At 45.1% G+C, this 15,933-nt stretch overlaps 1 protein-coding gene across 2 annotated transcripts in view; it reads left to right on the top strand.

Annotated features, from left to right (window-relative positions):
* MYL3 (myosin light chain 3) overlaps window positions 1-15,933 on the top strand; it is a 46,979-nt gene that overhangs the window by 21,359 nt on the left and 9,687 nt on the right. For both annotated transcript variants that reach the window (XM_009281021.1, XM_009281022.1), the window contains 2 exons: window positions 9,400-9,427; window positions 14,524-14,673. In XM_009281021.1, the coding sequence (XP_009279296.1) occupies window positions 9,400-9,427; window positions 14,524-14,673 (178 nt within the window). The remainder of the gene's footprint in view (window positions 1-9,399; window positions 9,428-14,523; window positions 14,674-15,933) is intronic.

Here is a 15,933-nt window from a genome sequence, read left to right as displayed (position 1 = left end):
GACATATATATAGATTTGCAAACATTTACACCCATGCATACACCCCTATGCAGTTTGTTTTCTTTATCCAAATGCCCGGTGCATGGGTAAGCACACACCGTACCCATGCAAGGTGCCTGGACGGCCAGCCCAGGGGCCAGTGCCCCCCTCCCAGCCCTCCAACAGGTGCAGGAGAGCCGAACCCCACGGCCCATCCTGCCAGGATCGCTCCGGGAAGGAAGTTGGCACTCAGCCCGCCACCCGGCCGGAGCCAACCCAGCCTCCAGCCTGCAAAAACTGCTCTGCTCCAGCAAACTTACGCATCCAAAGCCCAGAATAGAAACAGTGACAGTCCATCGATTGTGTTTTCTGGGAAGCAGCGGAACATCGCAGCCACCGGGCAGACGCGGCTGAAAAATCTCCTGCGAGAAGTCTGCTCCTGTGAATGATCTTGGAAAAACAAACCGGTTTATAACCCACCCAGCCTTAAAAAAACAGCGACAGAGAGCAAGGAGATAAAAAAAGGCATCACTGAGAACCCAGCTATGGTTAAAAGCAGCCTGACAATAACTGCTGAGTGCTTGGGGGAAAAAAAAAACAAAGGGAAAAAAAAAAAAGACAAAAAAAGATAAAATGTTGGTAAGGAAAATAACTCAAAGTTTTCAGTGTTTGTGGTTAGTACTGACTAGTAGGTAACAGTCACAGCCTGGCAGGGGGTAAAAATGTTCTCTCCCTTTGCTTTAAGGGTTGCAAAAAGAACCACCACAGCCCCAAAAGCACTCGCCTCTGTCCAGAAATGAAATGTCATCGAATGCCATGCTGGTTGGTGACAGCACTTTATAAACACGGCGCCTGAATCTGCCTCCAACATCCTTGCGTATGATGATGGCAGGAGCTGGCTGTAATGAGTGCGAAGGGGCATTGGGGACTGAGGCTGTGGGACATGCACAGATCTTGTGGGTCTCGGGAGAAACTTGTTTTTCAGTGTCACCTTGCAGGCTCTGCTGCAAAGCCTGGAGAAAACCATCACGGGTCAGAGCACTTGTTAATATGATCAGGTTTTGGACATTGACACCGTTGTAAACAGACTGAAAAAAACCCAAAACAAAACTCTGAAACGCCAGCTCCAATTGCGGTTGTAGGAAATTTCAGATTTGGCTTCTTTCTACATAAATAAATAAACCTCTAAATCAAGCAAAGGACCCCAACAGGCTGAACTGAAAGGAAAGACTCGTGGTGGTGGCAGGGAGAGGGAAAGGGTTTCTCCTTCTTTCTTTTTTCCATCGGAATTTGAAATGTCGATAAAAGGGCAGGATTTAAAATTTCCATCCTCTTGACCAACCTCCCAGCTGGAGCTCAGCTTTTCGGACTTGAGCTCCCTGGTGATGCTGGGGATGGGCAGGAACATCCAGTACGGCTGCGGTTACACAGCGAGATCAGAGCACGCTGTTTTTCAGCTCACAATGAATAACGTCCTGCTTTGGAAAAAAAATTTAAAAAACCAACCAAAACCAACCCCCAGAGTATGAAGTATGGCTGATATTAGTTTGTGCTCGTGGATTTTCTACGGGGAAGTTTTGGCCCGTTTGAAACTAGGGCTGGGTTACAGTGTGATTATTTTGGGAGCGACATGTGCGCTACGCCTGCCAGCTTCGTCTAACAAAGCAGAGCTCTCCCCATTGCCAGCACATTATCGCGGTGACTCTTTGGCAGCTTAATCCTGTTTTTTTTTCAAGACAGTTGCAGGGCAAGGGGTGTGACATTTTAAAGGGGTCCAGCTACTGTTTGATTTTGCAAGAGCTGCAAGTGCACGAGGATGGACTGGATTTGCTGGGGGCTGGCAGTTGGCATCATCCCATCCCTGGGAGGGCTTGGGGTGGTGATGGCTGCAATGCCAATGATGGAGAAAATAACACCGTTGGGACAGAGTTGGGAGAAAGTGGTATTTGCATCACGTTGCACGGTGTGGGGTTGTGACAGAGTATGTCTGGGAAAACCTCAATATTTTCTACTCGGGTCACTGAAGCTCTTTTGTGTGTATCGCTGGGCTGCAAAACACTGTCAGACTAGACCTTGGAGGAAGAAAAGCACGGTAGATGGTTGTGGTGGCTGGTGCTGCTGATGGAGGTATTTTGCCAAGGTGTTTTGTTTCTTGGGGGATCTCACTGTGTACGAGCAAGAGCTTCAGCTTCCGCATCCAAAACCGACTCCTTTGCTTCCAGGAGTTTTTTGCTTTACAGATGCCTTTCTGCTACGTCTTGCCTGAGACCCATCAAACTCATTTCACTTAGGCCAACGAAATGCCTCATATGGTCTCATTCGCTACTAGCACGACTGGCACGTCAATCAGCAACCTAGAGGAGTTACACAACTGTGTCATCTGAGAGCAAAATTAGTTCAGCAAAGGGTGGTTTTATTTTAGGCTTGGTGGGGGAATTAAAATATTAGAAGAAACCAGCTTGAATTTTCAGGAGGAGGTTTCCACAACACACGAAAAGGCCACAAAAATTCTTTTTTGGCAACTCGAAATGGATTTGTTCACCCCAAAAAGAATTGTTTTGGTAGGGTTTGGAGTGATCTAATGTGGGGGAGTGGGATTCTTTAAGTCAATTTTACATGAAATATGCCATTTCAATATAAAAATATTTGAATTTAAAATAAAATAAAAAAAAATAAAAAGCTGCCAGTATTTACAAGACAAAACATTTGATTTTGGAAATGAAAGACAAAGGGAAAGGCTTTTATGTCAAAATAATAAGTGTAATGATAACAATAATAATGCCTCTTTTTTTTCTTACTTAAGCTGTTTACCAAGTTAAATACAGAAGTGTTTGGGCACTTTCCAACATATCGTATCCACCAAGTGTATTATCTGGTGACTAATTTCCCTGTCCTGTTCGAGACCTTCCATCTTAAGATGATCGCATTGCAAGGGGCACAAGTGCAATGCTGTCCCATAAGTATGCGTGGAATGGTGGCGTCCACCTGTCCCCATGCATGTGGATTGAGAGATGGGCCCTTTTCTTTCTTAGCACCCACTTACCAGGAGGTTCGTGGGCCTGAAGCCCCTAGGAAGTGTTGCAATGTGGTTCACAAGCTGTATCCTTGGGGCTCTTGTCTTCTCCATTAGAGACCCAACTGATGGGCTATTATTGAGTTCAAGCAGACAGCACAGGCAACGTCTGACCTCTCCTACACCCCAGGATCCCCTCCAGGGTTTAACAGAGGGTATTTTTTAGGTTTTGTAATTTCTTCCATGGATGCAAACACCTGAACAAACATCTGCTGGTGAGGTTGGTGAAGGGGGGAGTTGCAGAGAAGGCGGGAAGCCAGCCGTCAATAAATGGTCGGAGAATCCAAAACCATATTGCTACAGGGAGAACAGTCAGTCTACAAAGTGTTTTATATTTCTGGTGCTGGCCATTGCCAGAAGCTGTCTCAGTTCTCCAAAGCGGCTGTGTCATTCTCCTGTTGAGGCTCTGGAATTCCCCTTTGTACTCTGGAAAGTTGTGGCAACACATTCCCCATCCAAGAAAGGGAGCTATCAATTTATAGGCTACTACCAGAGTTGGAAAAGCACAGTCACCTTCAACCCCAGAGGGTATTTACAAGAAGGCAAGAAGCAAGGGGATGTGAAACCCTGCCAGGAGACTGCCACCCAGCACTCTAGCTCAGGCTGAGGATGCAGAGCTTCAGCACCAAAGGTGAGGCTGCTTTGAGTCGCCATGTGCTTGGACAAGCTTCCTGCGAAGTGCAAAGCTGAACCTGTGCCCTGTAGACATATCAGGCTGTGGCTCCCCACTCAGTGGGGGTTCAGAGCACAATAGTATGGCTGAGCAGAGTTAGTCTGAGGTATTAAGGTTCAGGATTGTGTTGTATTTCTTTCCTTGGGGTAGAAACCTCATGGGTTCCCCAAATCTATTTCTCAATCTGGCTGCACCACTGATCTCATGTCTCTCCGCAACCCTTCACCAACCCGTAACGTTTAGTGCTATGCACCTACCTCAGCCCTCCCCCTCTCCTGCTCTGGCGTCACCTGGGAGCATCCCGTGGAGTGATTCTGAGACCCAAACCAGTGCTTCCTAACCCCAAACCAGACACCGCTCCTTCACACGAGGCTTTTGCATCCACTTCTTGAGGGAGTAGGTGAATCAAAAGCCACAACATGGCAGACCTCATCCAGACTTATTCCAAAATAAAGTAGGGACCTGGAAGCCATAAAGTCTGCTGAAGTTATAGTTGGAGCAGCAGTGATGTACTGCTGTAATTTTTCAGCTCTCAGGAAACCCAGATGAAAGAAAGATTCAGGGTGACCATCTTCTGGTGAAAAAGAGTGCAGGCTGGAGAAAAAAGTGCTTGGCTATTTCCTTATGTAGCAGCATCCTCTGCATGACCTTGACAAAGACTTTGCCTCACTTTTCTGATCTTGTTATACGTTTTTTTTTTAATGAAAGGCTTCACCAATTCAGCTGAAAATAATGGTTGATTTCTATTTTCACTTCACTTTCATTATCAGTATAGTTAGGTATTGTAAAAGGTCAACAATTCAGTTGTCTATTTGACTCCCAAACAATGTATTTTCTGTCCTTCCAAAATGACCTGTCATTTCAGTCCAACTTGAAATTATTTTTCTACTGAAAACATTAGGGACCAAACATAAAATTGAAAACATAGACTATCAGTAGAGTTTTATGGTTGGGTTTCTATACTGTACTGTGCCTTCCCTCCCATCAGACCATGAGCTGAGTAGAAATAATGAGGAAAGTCCTTAGGGCAGCCCTGGGAGCTAAATGTAGATGTACCAAGAGAGTTTCAGAAGGCAGAGGAGATGAGAGATCAGGAGTGACTATCAAACACCAGTAAGGGATGGAGCTGTAGGAGACTTGACCATGTGTCAAGGTTTGCCCATGGGCAGTGGAGGAGTTTAGGTACATCATAATTGCTCTGCGCAGAAAGTGATGGGAGAGGAGATGATGGGGATGATGTGTATTAATAGGTTTAAAAAGGTCTTAGTGGAAAAAAAACACATGCTTGTGAAATACGAATGTAACATCAACACAGCGATACTGATCTTGATGGCCTTCTGGGCCTCTTTCCATCTGCTGCATTTCTGCCTCCTAAATCGGTTTCCCAACAGCACAATAAAAAAAACAGCAACCCTTTCTCCTTCTCCAAAACTAGCCCTGCCATGGCTAAGTGAAAACCTTGCTCTTTGTATTAGGATTCCTCAGTGTACTATGAAACAAGAATAATATTGTTTCTTCTCTGGAGGGGCTCCTTGCTTGCATTGTCTAAATTGCTTCCCCCCGGATAACCTCTTGACTGCTGGTTAGCAACAGTTTTATTAATAGGACTTACTTCACACTTAGTTATGTCTGACTTATCATGCACAGTTATGTGCTTGATTGAGATACTATGGGTTTATAAAAAAATTCCCTGAGATATGAAGCTGTGAATGACGTTAACAGCACCAAGGGGTGCGTGCATCCCTCCTGGTGTCTCTGGGACAAAACCAGCTTAACGCCATTGTTTAGGCAAAGAGGACAGTAACATTAGGGCTACGGCTGATGCCACCAGTGACCAAAAGCCAAGATTGCTAAAACAGCAGGACAAACACTTCCCGTTTATTATGGAAAGATTTTAATTCAGATATCTGGTGTCTTCAAAGAACATACAGGACAGTCCACACATCAGGGCAGGAGACAAGTGGAAAGAGATTAGCTGTCAGTAGCTCTGGCTCTCATATGGATTTGTACCAAATGCCACCACTGTGAGCCTCAGTTGCCAACAGAAAACATGCCAGGGGAAACTCAATTCTTCTGAAGTGCCAGTATATTTAAAACAAGCAAACAAACAAACAAACAAAACCCCAAGGGAAATCATCCTAGTCTACTTCCAAGGAACTGGAGAGTGTAAAGCCCTATCGGGGAAAGCAAATTCACTTTAAGCCTGTGAGTAGGTTTTGCAGCCTCCAGCTTTGGGCAATGAGGGTGGCTCTGCTGACCGAGCTCAGGGCAGTGTGGGGTGATGCTGGTGTGCAGCGGTGGAAGTGCTTGGGGGCAGGAGTGGGTCTGGGCATCAGAGATACCACTGGGGGCTTTCACTCCCTTGGATGCCCGTTGCATTAGAGCGGCAGACGCAGAGCTGCCTCAGAGCACGGATCTGGGTCACTGTGGCTGCAATGCACTGGGACTCATTTGCCCACTGCTTGGCTTAGCCTGACCCTATTTTTACAGCCTGTCCTCTGGATCCTTCCTGCCTGGGGTTCTCTGGGGCAGTCCTCATGGACAGGTCCACCCTTGCTCTCGGTACACAGAGATGGCTTTGGTTTTGTGTGCTCCACACCGTTCTGAGGGAGAGGGGAGGGAAAAAAAAAAACCCAGCCATCTTCAGTCTAAACATAGCCCAGAGTTCGTTCCATCCATCTTCAATGATACCTTGTGGCCGGGTAAATGATGACTCGTCCTTCCTTACAACTCCATGGTGGTATGTGCTGAGAGGAGAGAAAATAGCAGCAGCCGCCACCCACGCATCTCTGCAGCTTTCCTGAGAGGAAGACGTGCCCGGGTCTGGTCAAACCATCTGCCACCGCCTTGCCAGCTGTCACGCATGGTCCTCCAGCTCTGGGTGGTGTTTTTATAGGGGCCATGGTTAGAGGTGAGGCACACTCAGCCCTTCAGCTCAAACCTTCTGTTTGATCCAGCTGTGGGAATTTGCAGTCATCCTTTTTTGCTCTGGCACAGTTTCTCCTGATCTGCAGTCTGCCAAAGGGCTAGCTCACACTTTCTGGGTGGGACTCATCAGATCAGAAAAGGACATCTACATCTGTGCTAGTTGCCCACACTCTCTTTATCGTCATTGTAGAACTGATTGAGCCACTTAGTGAAAAGGAAAGCATAACTCATCCTCTCCCCAAGTACAGACCTAAAACAAGTCAAAGCACACCCTAGAAGTGCTCATTCCCTTCTACTGGTATAAAGCAAACGTGGGGTCACTGACACATCTGGGTGTCTACATCTAAGTGCAGCTGAGATGAATTCTTCCCCAAGAGCAATCCATCACAGTGATTTAAATACAAGTTGCCAGCAGCTCTGGCCTTATTTCACCCACACTGGCTATTGATGCCTGAATAAACTCAGTATGCAATTAGCTTCAGTCAAATTCTCAAAGCTTGATATAATTAGACACACTGGGCATAAAGCTGCTGCTGACAATGCACCTGTATGAATGTGTTCCCCGATGGGTATTTATTTCTAATTAAACTAAGGTACGTGGATTTGGGATAGGACCCAATTATAATCTTCATGACAAAGATGTGTTTGGACCCCTCCATTTGTTAGGAAAGGGAAGAGCATTGCTATTCTTTTGGGGGGGGTCCTTTCTTGCATTCTTTAAATGCTTCCTTCCAGACAGCCTCCTGGCTGCAACTTAGGTAACTATTTTATTAATTGGATTTCATTCAAGGTAAATCATGACTGAGAATTGCAAACAAAGTGGTAATGCCCTAAATGAGCTAGTTCAGATAAGGATTGAACAGGGCAGACACAAAAATAGTGGCCTGATTTTCAACAATTGCAGGATTAGTGTTGAGTCCTGCCTTCCAAGTCCAGCAGCTGTTTTCTGGTTCTTCCTTCTCCTAAGCCAAAAGATGCTCAGAAACACTATGGTAGGGAGAGATAGGCAGGGCACTGGTATGAAATATGAGTTTTGGGCTGTCTGTATCTGCCCTGTAGACCCTCATTGTGTCCTCTGAATGTTAGAGCTCCTTGTGCCGCTCAGGGTATCTGGAGACAGAAAAGCATCTGGGAGCTGTCCTCTGAGCCCTGGGTGGAATAAGGAGGTTGGTGTTGTCACGCTCTGCCATGTCACAGCCATTCTGGCTGGAGAGCTGGGGAGTTACAACAGCTCCACCCTTTAATATTATGAAAATCCCAAGTAGATGATGAAGGGATGTGTCACGTTGCATTTCACCTCGAAACAAGGAAACAGGGAGTTTGCGTTTGAGGTTCTCACTATGCCTTTGTTCCACTTGGCTGCTTTGCTACCAAGGAACAAAATATGATGCTGAGCAGCGAGAGGTGGTCAGCTTCATAAGGAAAATCTGACCCAAAATGTGTGGGGTTGTACATGTGTTGGGGAGGGGGGAAGGGTCATATATGTCCACAGAGGAACGCTTCCAAGGGTGTGTATTCATGTACCGTTAGGTCTGTCCCAAGCGTATGCTTTGCATGTCTGCATTTGTATGTTTATGCATATCAAAATATGGTTTCTCTTTATGTATGTATTCACCATAAGGGCAATCTGCCAGTCTTCCTGCACTGCAGGAATGTCCCCATCAGCAGAGACACTCACCCTGTTGGTTTTCCCTGAGAGGCAGGTGTAAATTCAGGGGTAAATTCACATTGCTGACCTGTGCCTGTTCATTCAGAAGCTTGGACCTCATGTTACGACAATGTGTTTCCTTCTTTTGTATTTGAGCTCAGCAGCAGCCTGTTGGTGTCTTGGAGCATTTTTGAAGTCCAGAGCTGCAAGAGGGCAGTGCCATGTAAAAATAGGGAGCGGGACAACCCTAAAACTTAGGAAACAGGAGGAAATATGAAGTGATGAGAAAACAAGAGGCACATGGCAGAGCCAGAGCAAGGTCCAGCGAGTTGTCCAATACAGTCCAATATAGTCCAATATAGTGCAGCAGTGATTATTAGAGGATGTTTTAGGAAAGGGTACAAGAACAGAGAAAAACTCCCCCGAAACACTCCCCTAAACATCGAGCAGAGACTTCCTAAGCTAAGTATTTCCGTACATTTGGTAATGTACAGAAATGGATTTCTTTTCCAGGAAGTGGTCCTGTGACCCCCTACACACATGTAACTGTGAACATCCACAGTATCCCATGACCAGCTTTCCACAATTCAGCTGTAAGAGCAAAGGACCAGTTCCTTCACTTTCCTTTGAGCTTGATTCATGCCAGCTTCACTTGATACACCCTAGTTCTTCCGCTGGAAAAGACTATGGATAGTAGATCCCCATCTGTCTACAGATAAAACCCTTTCAGCGAAGTAGCCTGGGATTTACCATAGTGCAGCCATAATCATCTCTGGAGAGGGCATCAGCAGTGGGGAGTCACTTGGGGTAGGGGAAAGATACTACAGCAGGAACACAGGAGCAGCAGAAGAATGGACAAAGGGCATCTGCAGCCTTGTGGTGAGGGCAGAGGTCCTAAAGGTGGGGCTATTGAATAGGGAAGGTGGAAGAGGAAAGAACAAGAATCTACAGGGTCTGTAAACTCTTGGAGTTATGAGTCCATCTCTTTCATGGACCTCAGAAACACCCACAACCATAAGACAGAGACTAAACCAGTATTTTTCTTATTTGCTTCAGTTTTCTGTTTTTTATCTGGCTGTTATTCTTTGTCTCTTTCAGGTTGAATTCACCCCTGACCAGATTGAAGGTGAGGAAGATGCGTTTCTCTTCTGTGCACAGTAAATACTGTCACTGGGAGGTGCTGGCACATGCTGGGGTGAACACGGGTGTGGTATTGGAGCTGCCTTGAGAAGGCTGTGCTTCAATTCATGGCTTTGCTCCTGTCCCGTCCCTCCTCTAAATCCTCTGTTGAGTTGGTCAAGAGGAAAAGGGGAAAGTCATGCCCCATGGAGAGTAGGCATTTATTTCATTAAAGAAAACATCAGCTCTCCACTGCCAATGAGGCAAAACCAAAAAAGATAAAAAACCCACACACCCCCAAAACCTCAGTCCAAATATATGCTCTTTCTTTAAGAAAACCCACTAACAAAATATCAATCCTTCCAAGAGAAAGTCTCCCAACCCTGCTTTTGAGAACTTTTCCCTGTATTCAATCAGAATTTAATGTGTTACAGTTTTGTGACAACTCTCCAGAAACCAGCAAATAATGATAGCGATCGTGTTTGTTTTCTTTCAAACCAGAACTTCAGCATTCGTTTCTGAAACCTTTGTCCCAGCCCAAGAAACTGATACTAAAACCTCATGCATGAAGTCCTGGGACCACTACCGCTGCAGCTGTCCCCTTTTTCCTCAACTACCAGCCTGCTTTTTACTTAAAGGATAATTGATAGATGGAGTCAAACATCTGGCAGCATTTTGCTTTGGTCTTTAAACACTTGGCAGAACTTGGTAGAGCCTATGAAAGATGGTATCAGAAAATGTGTTAATTAGAGCAGATTTAAAAAAAAAAAAAAAAATCACAGGCTATCCAGTCAGGCTGATTCAGAGAGGAGAGATAGAGAAGGAAGGATTTTCTGAACTGGAACCAAATGCCATAATATCTTAGAGACTGAGCCTTTGCCACAGACTTCCAACATTACCTTGGGATTTTCAAGCCCCCCCTTAATGGCTTTAGTTTCTATTTTCTAACAACAGATCAAAAGTAACTCACGATTGGAGGCAACTGTTAATTTCTGGAAACCTGCCCCTCTTCTAGTCCCAAAGTCATGGGAGAACCGTAGGAGAGGCACAATCCTGAGCCACAAACTTTTGAACTATTCCAGCAGCAGACAACAGCTGGATCTCTCATCAGCTGATGTTTTGGGGATTGGATAGGACCCACCCAGTTTCTATGCCTTGTTTTCTCTCTCCCTGAGGAGAACTAGCTCTAGAGGCTATATCAGAGAATGGGAAAAGACCTGTTCAGAAAAAAACGGGATGCGTGTCTGGCCATCAACCCATTGGAATGGCTAGGAAATGACAAATTCGGAGCAACCCCAGGGCTGCCATAAAAGGCAGCGGGTCTAGAGCAGATGTGCATCATCTCTAGAAACAGCAAGTTGCATCTTCTTTCTTTTCTTCTTTTCTTCTTACAGTTGCCTTCTGGTCTAGCTGTATTCACTGCATACACAGAGAAAAGCTGGGAATCCAGGACTTGTGAAATAGGATGTCCTTGAAATATCAAAGGGAAAGCCATGGGGCAGGAAGCAGATACGATCATCTGTGTGGGAAAGGCTGTGAGACCTCCATGTCAGCTACAGCAGCATAACAGAGTTATACTGTGTGCTAGCACTGGGGAGAAACACTAAATCCACTCAAGGTTAATCCCACAGTTGGTTCATAGGTTCTGCCATGAGTTGCTGGAAGGAGCGCCTAATGGCCTGAACATCACCAGGGGACTGAGCAGAAAAACTCTGCTCATCAGCCAGCTCCTCAGCTCGTTTCCTCCTGACCTCTTCTGGTTCTTTTCTTTTTTCCCCCCTTTCCTTCACCTGACCTTTAGAAGCTGCTCATGTTCATAGATGAGTAGGCAGACAGATTGGTAGTTGCTAGAGAGATATTTACTCCTAGGTAGAGCTTACATGCTTCAGGTGTAGAATTATATCTACAGCGTGGTCCACAGTTGTCCCTGGATTGTTCCTGGCATGTGCTGTCCTCTCTACTAGTTTGCACATGTCAAAACCTTGCCAAGAAGTGTGCTACCAGTTCAAGAAAGTGGACAATCAGTTTTCCAGTGCTTGAGACTGTTTTATTTTGTGTTAAAAGCGCAGGTTAGAAAGCAAGCACCACTTGCCATGATTTATAGGTGTTATACTGGCTGTTGGCATGACTTAAGAGTTGGGACTCACAGGAGCTCTAAGTTAATATGTCTTTTTGATTTGTTTTCTCTTTCCTGTTCTCTCGTCACTCTCTCAAGCTTCCAAGATTGCCAGCTTGCCCTTTCTTCTGGGTTTCAGTTGCATTTGTTTTGTTCTGGGTTCATTTTCAGCTCCGCGCTGCACTGTTAATTTTGTCAAATTTCCTCTTTCAGGAAGTCATCAGGAGGTCAAGGTCACCTGTCATACCTTTATATGTGTTTTTAAAAAAATAGACCTCTAATGTATAATAATCACCTCTCTTTCTCTCTCTCTGTTGACCAGATGAGGACCTAGGTGTCTCGGTGAGACTAGATGCTTCCCCTTTTGTCAGCTGAAACTAGATCAATAGGAAGTCCATCCTATGTGTTAGATATTACTGGCTGTCAGTCTATCGCCATTGACCCAACTGGTTTTCTGGCAGCTGATTCTGAATTGAGGTGGTGGAGGAGAAATGGACAATGCAGCACCTCAAGGCCTTTTCCAGCCCTATCTTCTAGGATACTCTGAACCTCTTCCTCTTGCTAAGGAAAAGACTTTGTTGCACCAGACTTACTTCCCTCCAAGGAGTCATTATTATGTTAGCCCCCAAAATATTGCTCTCAGAAGGAGAAGAATGGTCTGTGGGTGAAGCCATGTGTAACACACCCATCTTTACGTGTCCTCCTGCCTCAACTGCGAGTGAAGTTCATTGGTCATGGCAATGTGTATTTATGAAACTGGATTTCTGGCCTCTTCAGCCCCCTAAATTGCTGAAAGGAGAAGAATATGAGCTATTCAAGATTAGAATTAGGTAACAATTAGGCATATGAAAATATACTCTGCTCCTGCCAGTGGTTTAATGGCTAGCAGGAGGACAAAGGAGACCATAGCCATGCTGGTTTCATTGCTTTGATGGAAACTCGCATTAACCCAGCAAATGCAAATGCAAATGAAACAAACAAACAAAAAAGGCTGCTTCTGTGTATTGACAAAATGGGGTTTCCAAACCCACAGGCCAATGCTCTGGTAAGAGGCAGTTACATCTGATTTTAAATTTAAAGAAAAAGAAAAAAAAAAGAGAGAGAAATGTGAGCTGTCAGGAACTATGATGAACCGTGAACCTTTAGGAGGTGGTGCGAAGGATGCTCAGGCAATTGGTCTCAGGGAGTAGGTAAGTGGCAGGCGGATGAGTAACTCAGGGAGGTAGGTGTGTTTTTCATCCACCTCAGCTGCTGAGACCCCCAGGAAAGGACAGAGCTGGGAGAGGGTCTCTGGCCCCCTTCCACTGTCAGCAAGGAGCCCATGAAAATCCACTATTGCCCTCTGCTGGAGTCAGGGCTGCCAATGGGACCTGGGCTCTGGCCGGTGACAGAAGAGACAAAGATCCAGGAGAGAGAGGCAGGGAGAGAAAGAAAGAGAGCAAAGAGGAGAATGCAAAGAAGAAAACAAAGGGAGTGTTAATTAGTCCAAAATGAGAAAATGTATCATTGTTTGAAAGTGTTGGATGAGAAATGAAATGAGTAAGATATGAGTGGAATGATAAAAATGAAAAGGGAGGGAGAAAGGAGGAGAGGCAAACCCAGCAACACTGGAAGAAGGAAGGAGAGAGGGAAATAAGCAAAGGAGAAGAAAGAAAAAAGAGGGAGGGCAAGTAATGAGGAGGAGAAGGAATTGAGAAGGGAAAGATGGAGAAAATCTGGCATGCAGGGTGCACGGCTGAATGGTTGAATGAGTCAGGATCTAGGGAAAAAGAGATAGCCTTACTGTGTTTGGAGAGTAGGAGGGAAGCATATACCGAAGAGTAACAGCAGGGCAGGGAGCAGATTCAGGGAGTCACAGCTTTAAAGCCAAAGGGATATCTGTGATCACTTGTAGACCATGCACTATGCAGTGTGTTCATTAAAGGATAACAGCTATTAATGACGACTATTAATGTTGCCTGTGCCTTGAGATGCTCCTCTGTCTCTGCAATGCGTCTGCAACTCCAATAGAGAGAGGCAAACCTGAGTAACTAGTGTGTCTGGGGAAGTCTCCCCTGGGATCCTGCACTGACCCCATTAATTAATGGTAGGACAGGGACCCTCTCCCATGGGAATGCTCATGTCAAGGTATGGCTGCTCGAAGGGACTCCCTCTTCAGCCAGAAGTAAAGAGAAGACATGAGGATATGTTCACAAGGATGTAGTGGAGGGGAGCTCGCTGTCTTGCAAGGAAAAGGGCTCTGCACGGGCACACAGGGGAAAGCAGGCAGATGTGAAACCACCGGAGGGAATGATTGCGTCTCCACACCTGAGATCTGGCCTGGCATCGGTAGCTGATGGCATACCAAACCTGACTTCTCCAGATGCAATTGGGTTGGGTACTAGAAAAAAGAAAAATCAAAGGATTCTTCTAGATCTGCTCCTTGACATTGTTAAATACAACAATTGATCAATTATAAGGTTTTCCATATATGGTCACCCTCCCCCACCAACGGACTGCTTCTTGTGTGATTATTCCAGCAGGTTATCACGGCATATCTTGTTACCTGCTAATAGAGGTGCTCCTTTATCTCAGCGGGCTGTGTCAGTGCTCTCTAAGTGTATAATGCCGAATACAATATCCAGTTAGCTAATGAGCAGAACTGCTATTGAATTCTGTGCCATCCTGAGTGCTCCTGATGAGCTGGAAAGCTCTCAAGGCCAACCATTTCTATAAGGTATTCTGCACTTCCCGATGTTAGCTGAGACGGAAATACCATGAGAAAAGCATTTGACCTCTCCGATTCTATTCCCTGATTGAACCGGAAAATGCAGGGGAGGAGGAACACAAACATTGCAGATAACAGCAACAACAAAACTCATCAAGCTTGTTCCCAAACTGCAAAATAAAAGGGTCAGGCAGAGTTAGTTGGGGGAAGGTCTAGGCTTGCTTTGACTTCCTCTGAGGGAGCATGGCATGCATTTCTTTTTATCTTTCTGTTTTCCCAGAATTTAAGGAAGCGTTCTCACTCTTCGACCGGACTCCCAAATCTGAGATGAAAATCACATACGCACAATGCGGAGATGTCTTGAGAGCTTTGGGGCAGAATCCAACCCAGGCTGAGGTCATGAAAGTGCTTGGCAGACCCAAACCGGAAGGTTGGTGTCCTCCTCTGTGTTTGTTTTGAAAAAGATCACTCCAAGAATTATTCGTGAAGCAGATGAGATCTCCATTTTCTGATGGAAAGATTAATTGTGAAATAACAAAGCCTATGGAATAGCCTTTGCAAATTGCTAGCAGAAAAGTAAATGAGGAAAAAAATGATCTTGCAGTCATTATAATGGTCTCAAATTTAGGAGAATGAATTCATTTAATGGCCCTGTGCATCAATGTGTTTTACAATAACAAGTTTTTGCCTTTTAAAATTGCTTTAATGACAGGCATTCACTTGTGTTTACTAAAAATGCAGACAATTTGCAGACATCCAAAGAAACAAAGGGGTAGACTGAATGTGAGTAGATAGCTTGTTCTACAAAAGTTATTATTAGAGGGTCTGTAATGATTGTAGTAATACCTCCCTTCAACATTCACCATACTCTGGATATCTCTTCAGAACAAAGGAAATCTTTCCCAGACCATATCTACATTCGGGCATTTCCTAAATTATTTCTCTGTCCTTTCCTTCCACTGAGGTGGAACTGACAATTAGGCCCTCATTCAACAGCTATGATATGTCAGGATATGGCAATGACACAGCGGCAGGTGGGACAAGGAGTCATACGGGAACAAAATGCCCTCTGATGCTCTTGAAAGGCAAAGAATCAGGAAAAAGGGATACACAGCCCTGGTCCTGCCTGTTTGCTTTGAAGCTCCTCTCCCAGTGTGATTTTTAAACATCTCTGTGTTATAGGGCTGCAAAGCAACGTTGATTTCATATTGGCAATGAATGCTGTCTTCTTGCTGTCTTCTGCTTAGTTTCATGCTTTTATGTTGCATGAAACAGTCTTGGGAGTCTAACAGTATTTTCTTTCCTTGATGTTTGCATATGTCAGATACTAGGACATATCTGTTTATCTATCTATCCATCTATCTATCTGTCTGTCTGTCTGTCTGTCTATCTATCTATCCATCTATCTATCTATCTATAGAATCATAGAATCATAGAATCATTAAGGTTGGAAAAGACCTCCAAGATCATCGAGTCCAACCATCGACCCAACACCACCATGCCCACTAAACCATGTCCCTCAGCGCCTCATCTACGCGTCTTTTAAATACCTCCAGGGATGGGGACTCAACCCCTTCCCTGGGCAGCCTGGTCCAATGTTTCACCACTCTTTCAGGAAAGACATTTTTCCTCATGTCCAATCTAAACCTCCCCTGGCACAACTTGAGGCCATTTCCTCTCGTCCTATCGC

Source organism: Aptenodytes forsteri, unplaced genomic scaffold (genome assembly GCF_000699145.1).
Source record: "Aptenodytes forsteri isolate BGI_AS27 unplaced genomic scaffold, ASM69914v1 Scaffold52, whole genome shotgun sequence".
Lineage (NCBI taxonomy): Eukaryota > Metazoa > Chordata > Aves > Sphenisciformes > Spheniscidae > Aptenodytes > Aptenodytes forsteri.
This window is presented reverse-complemented; position numbering and strand designations above follow the sequence as displayed.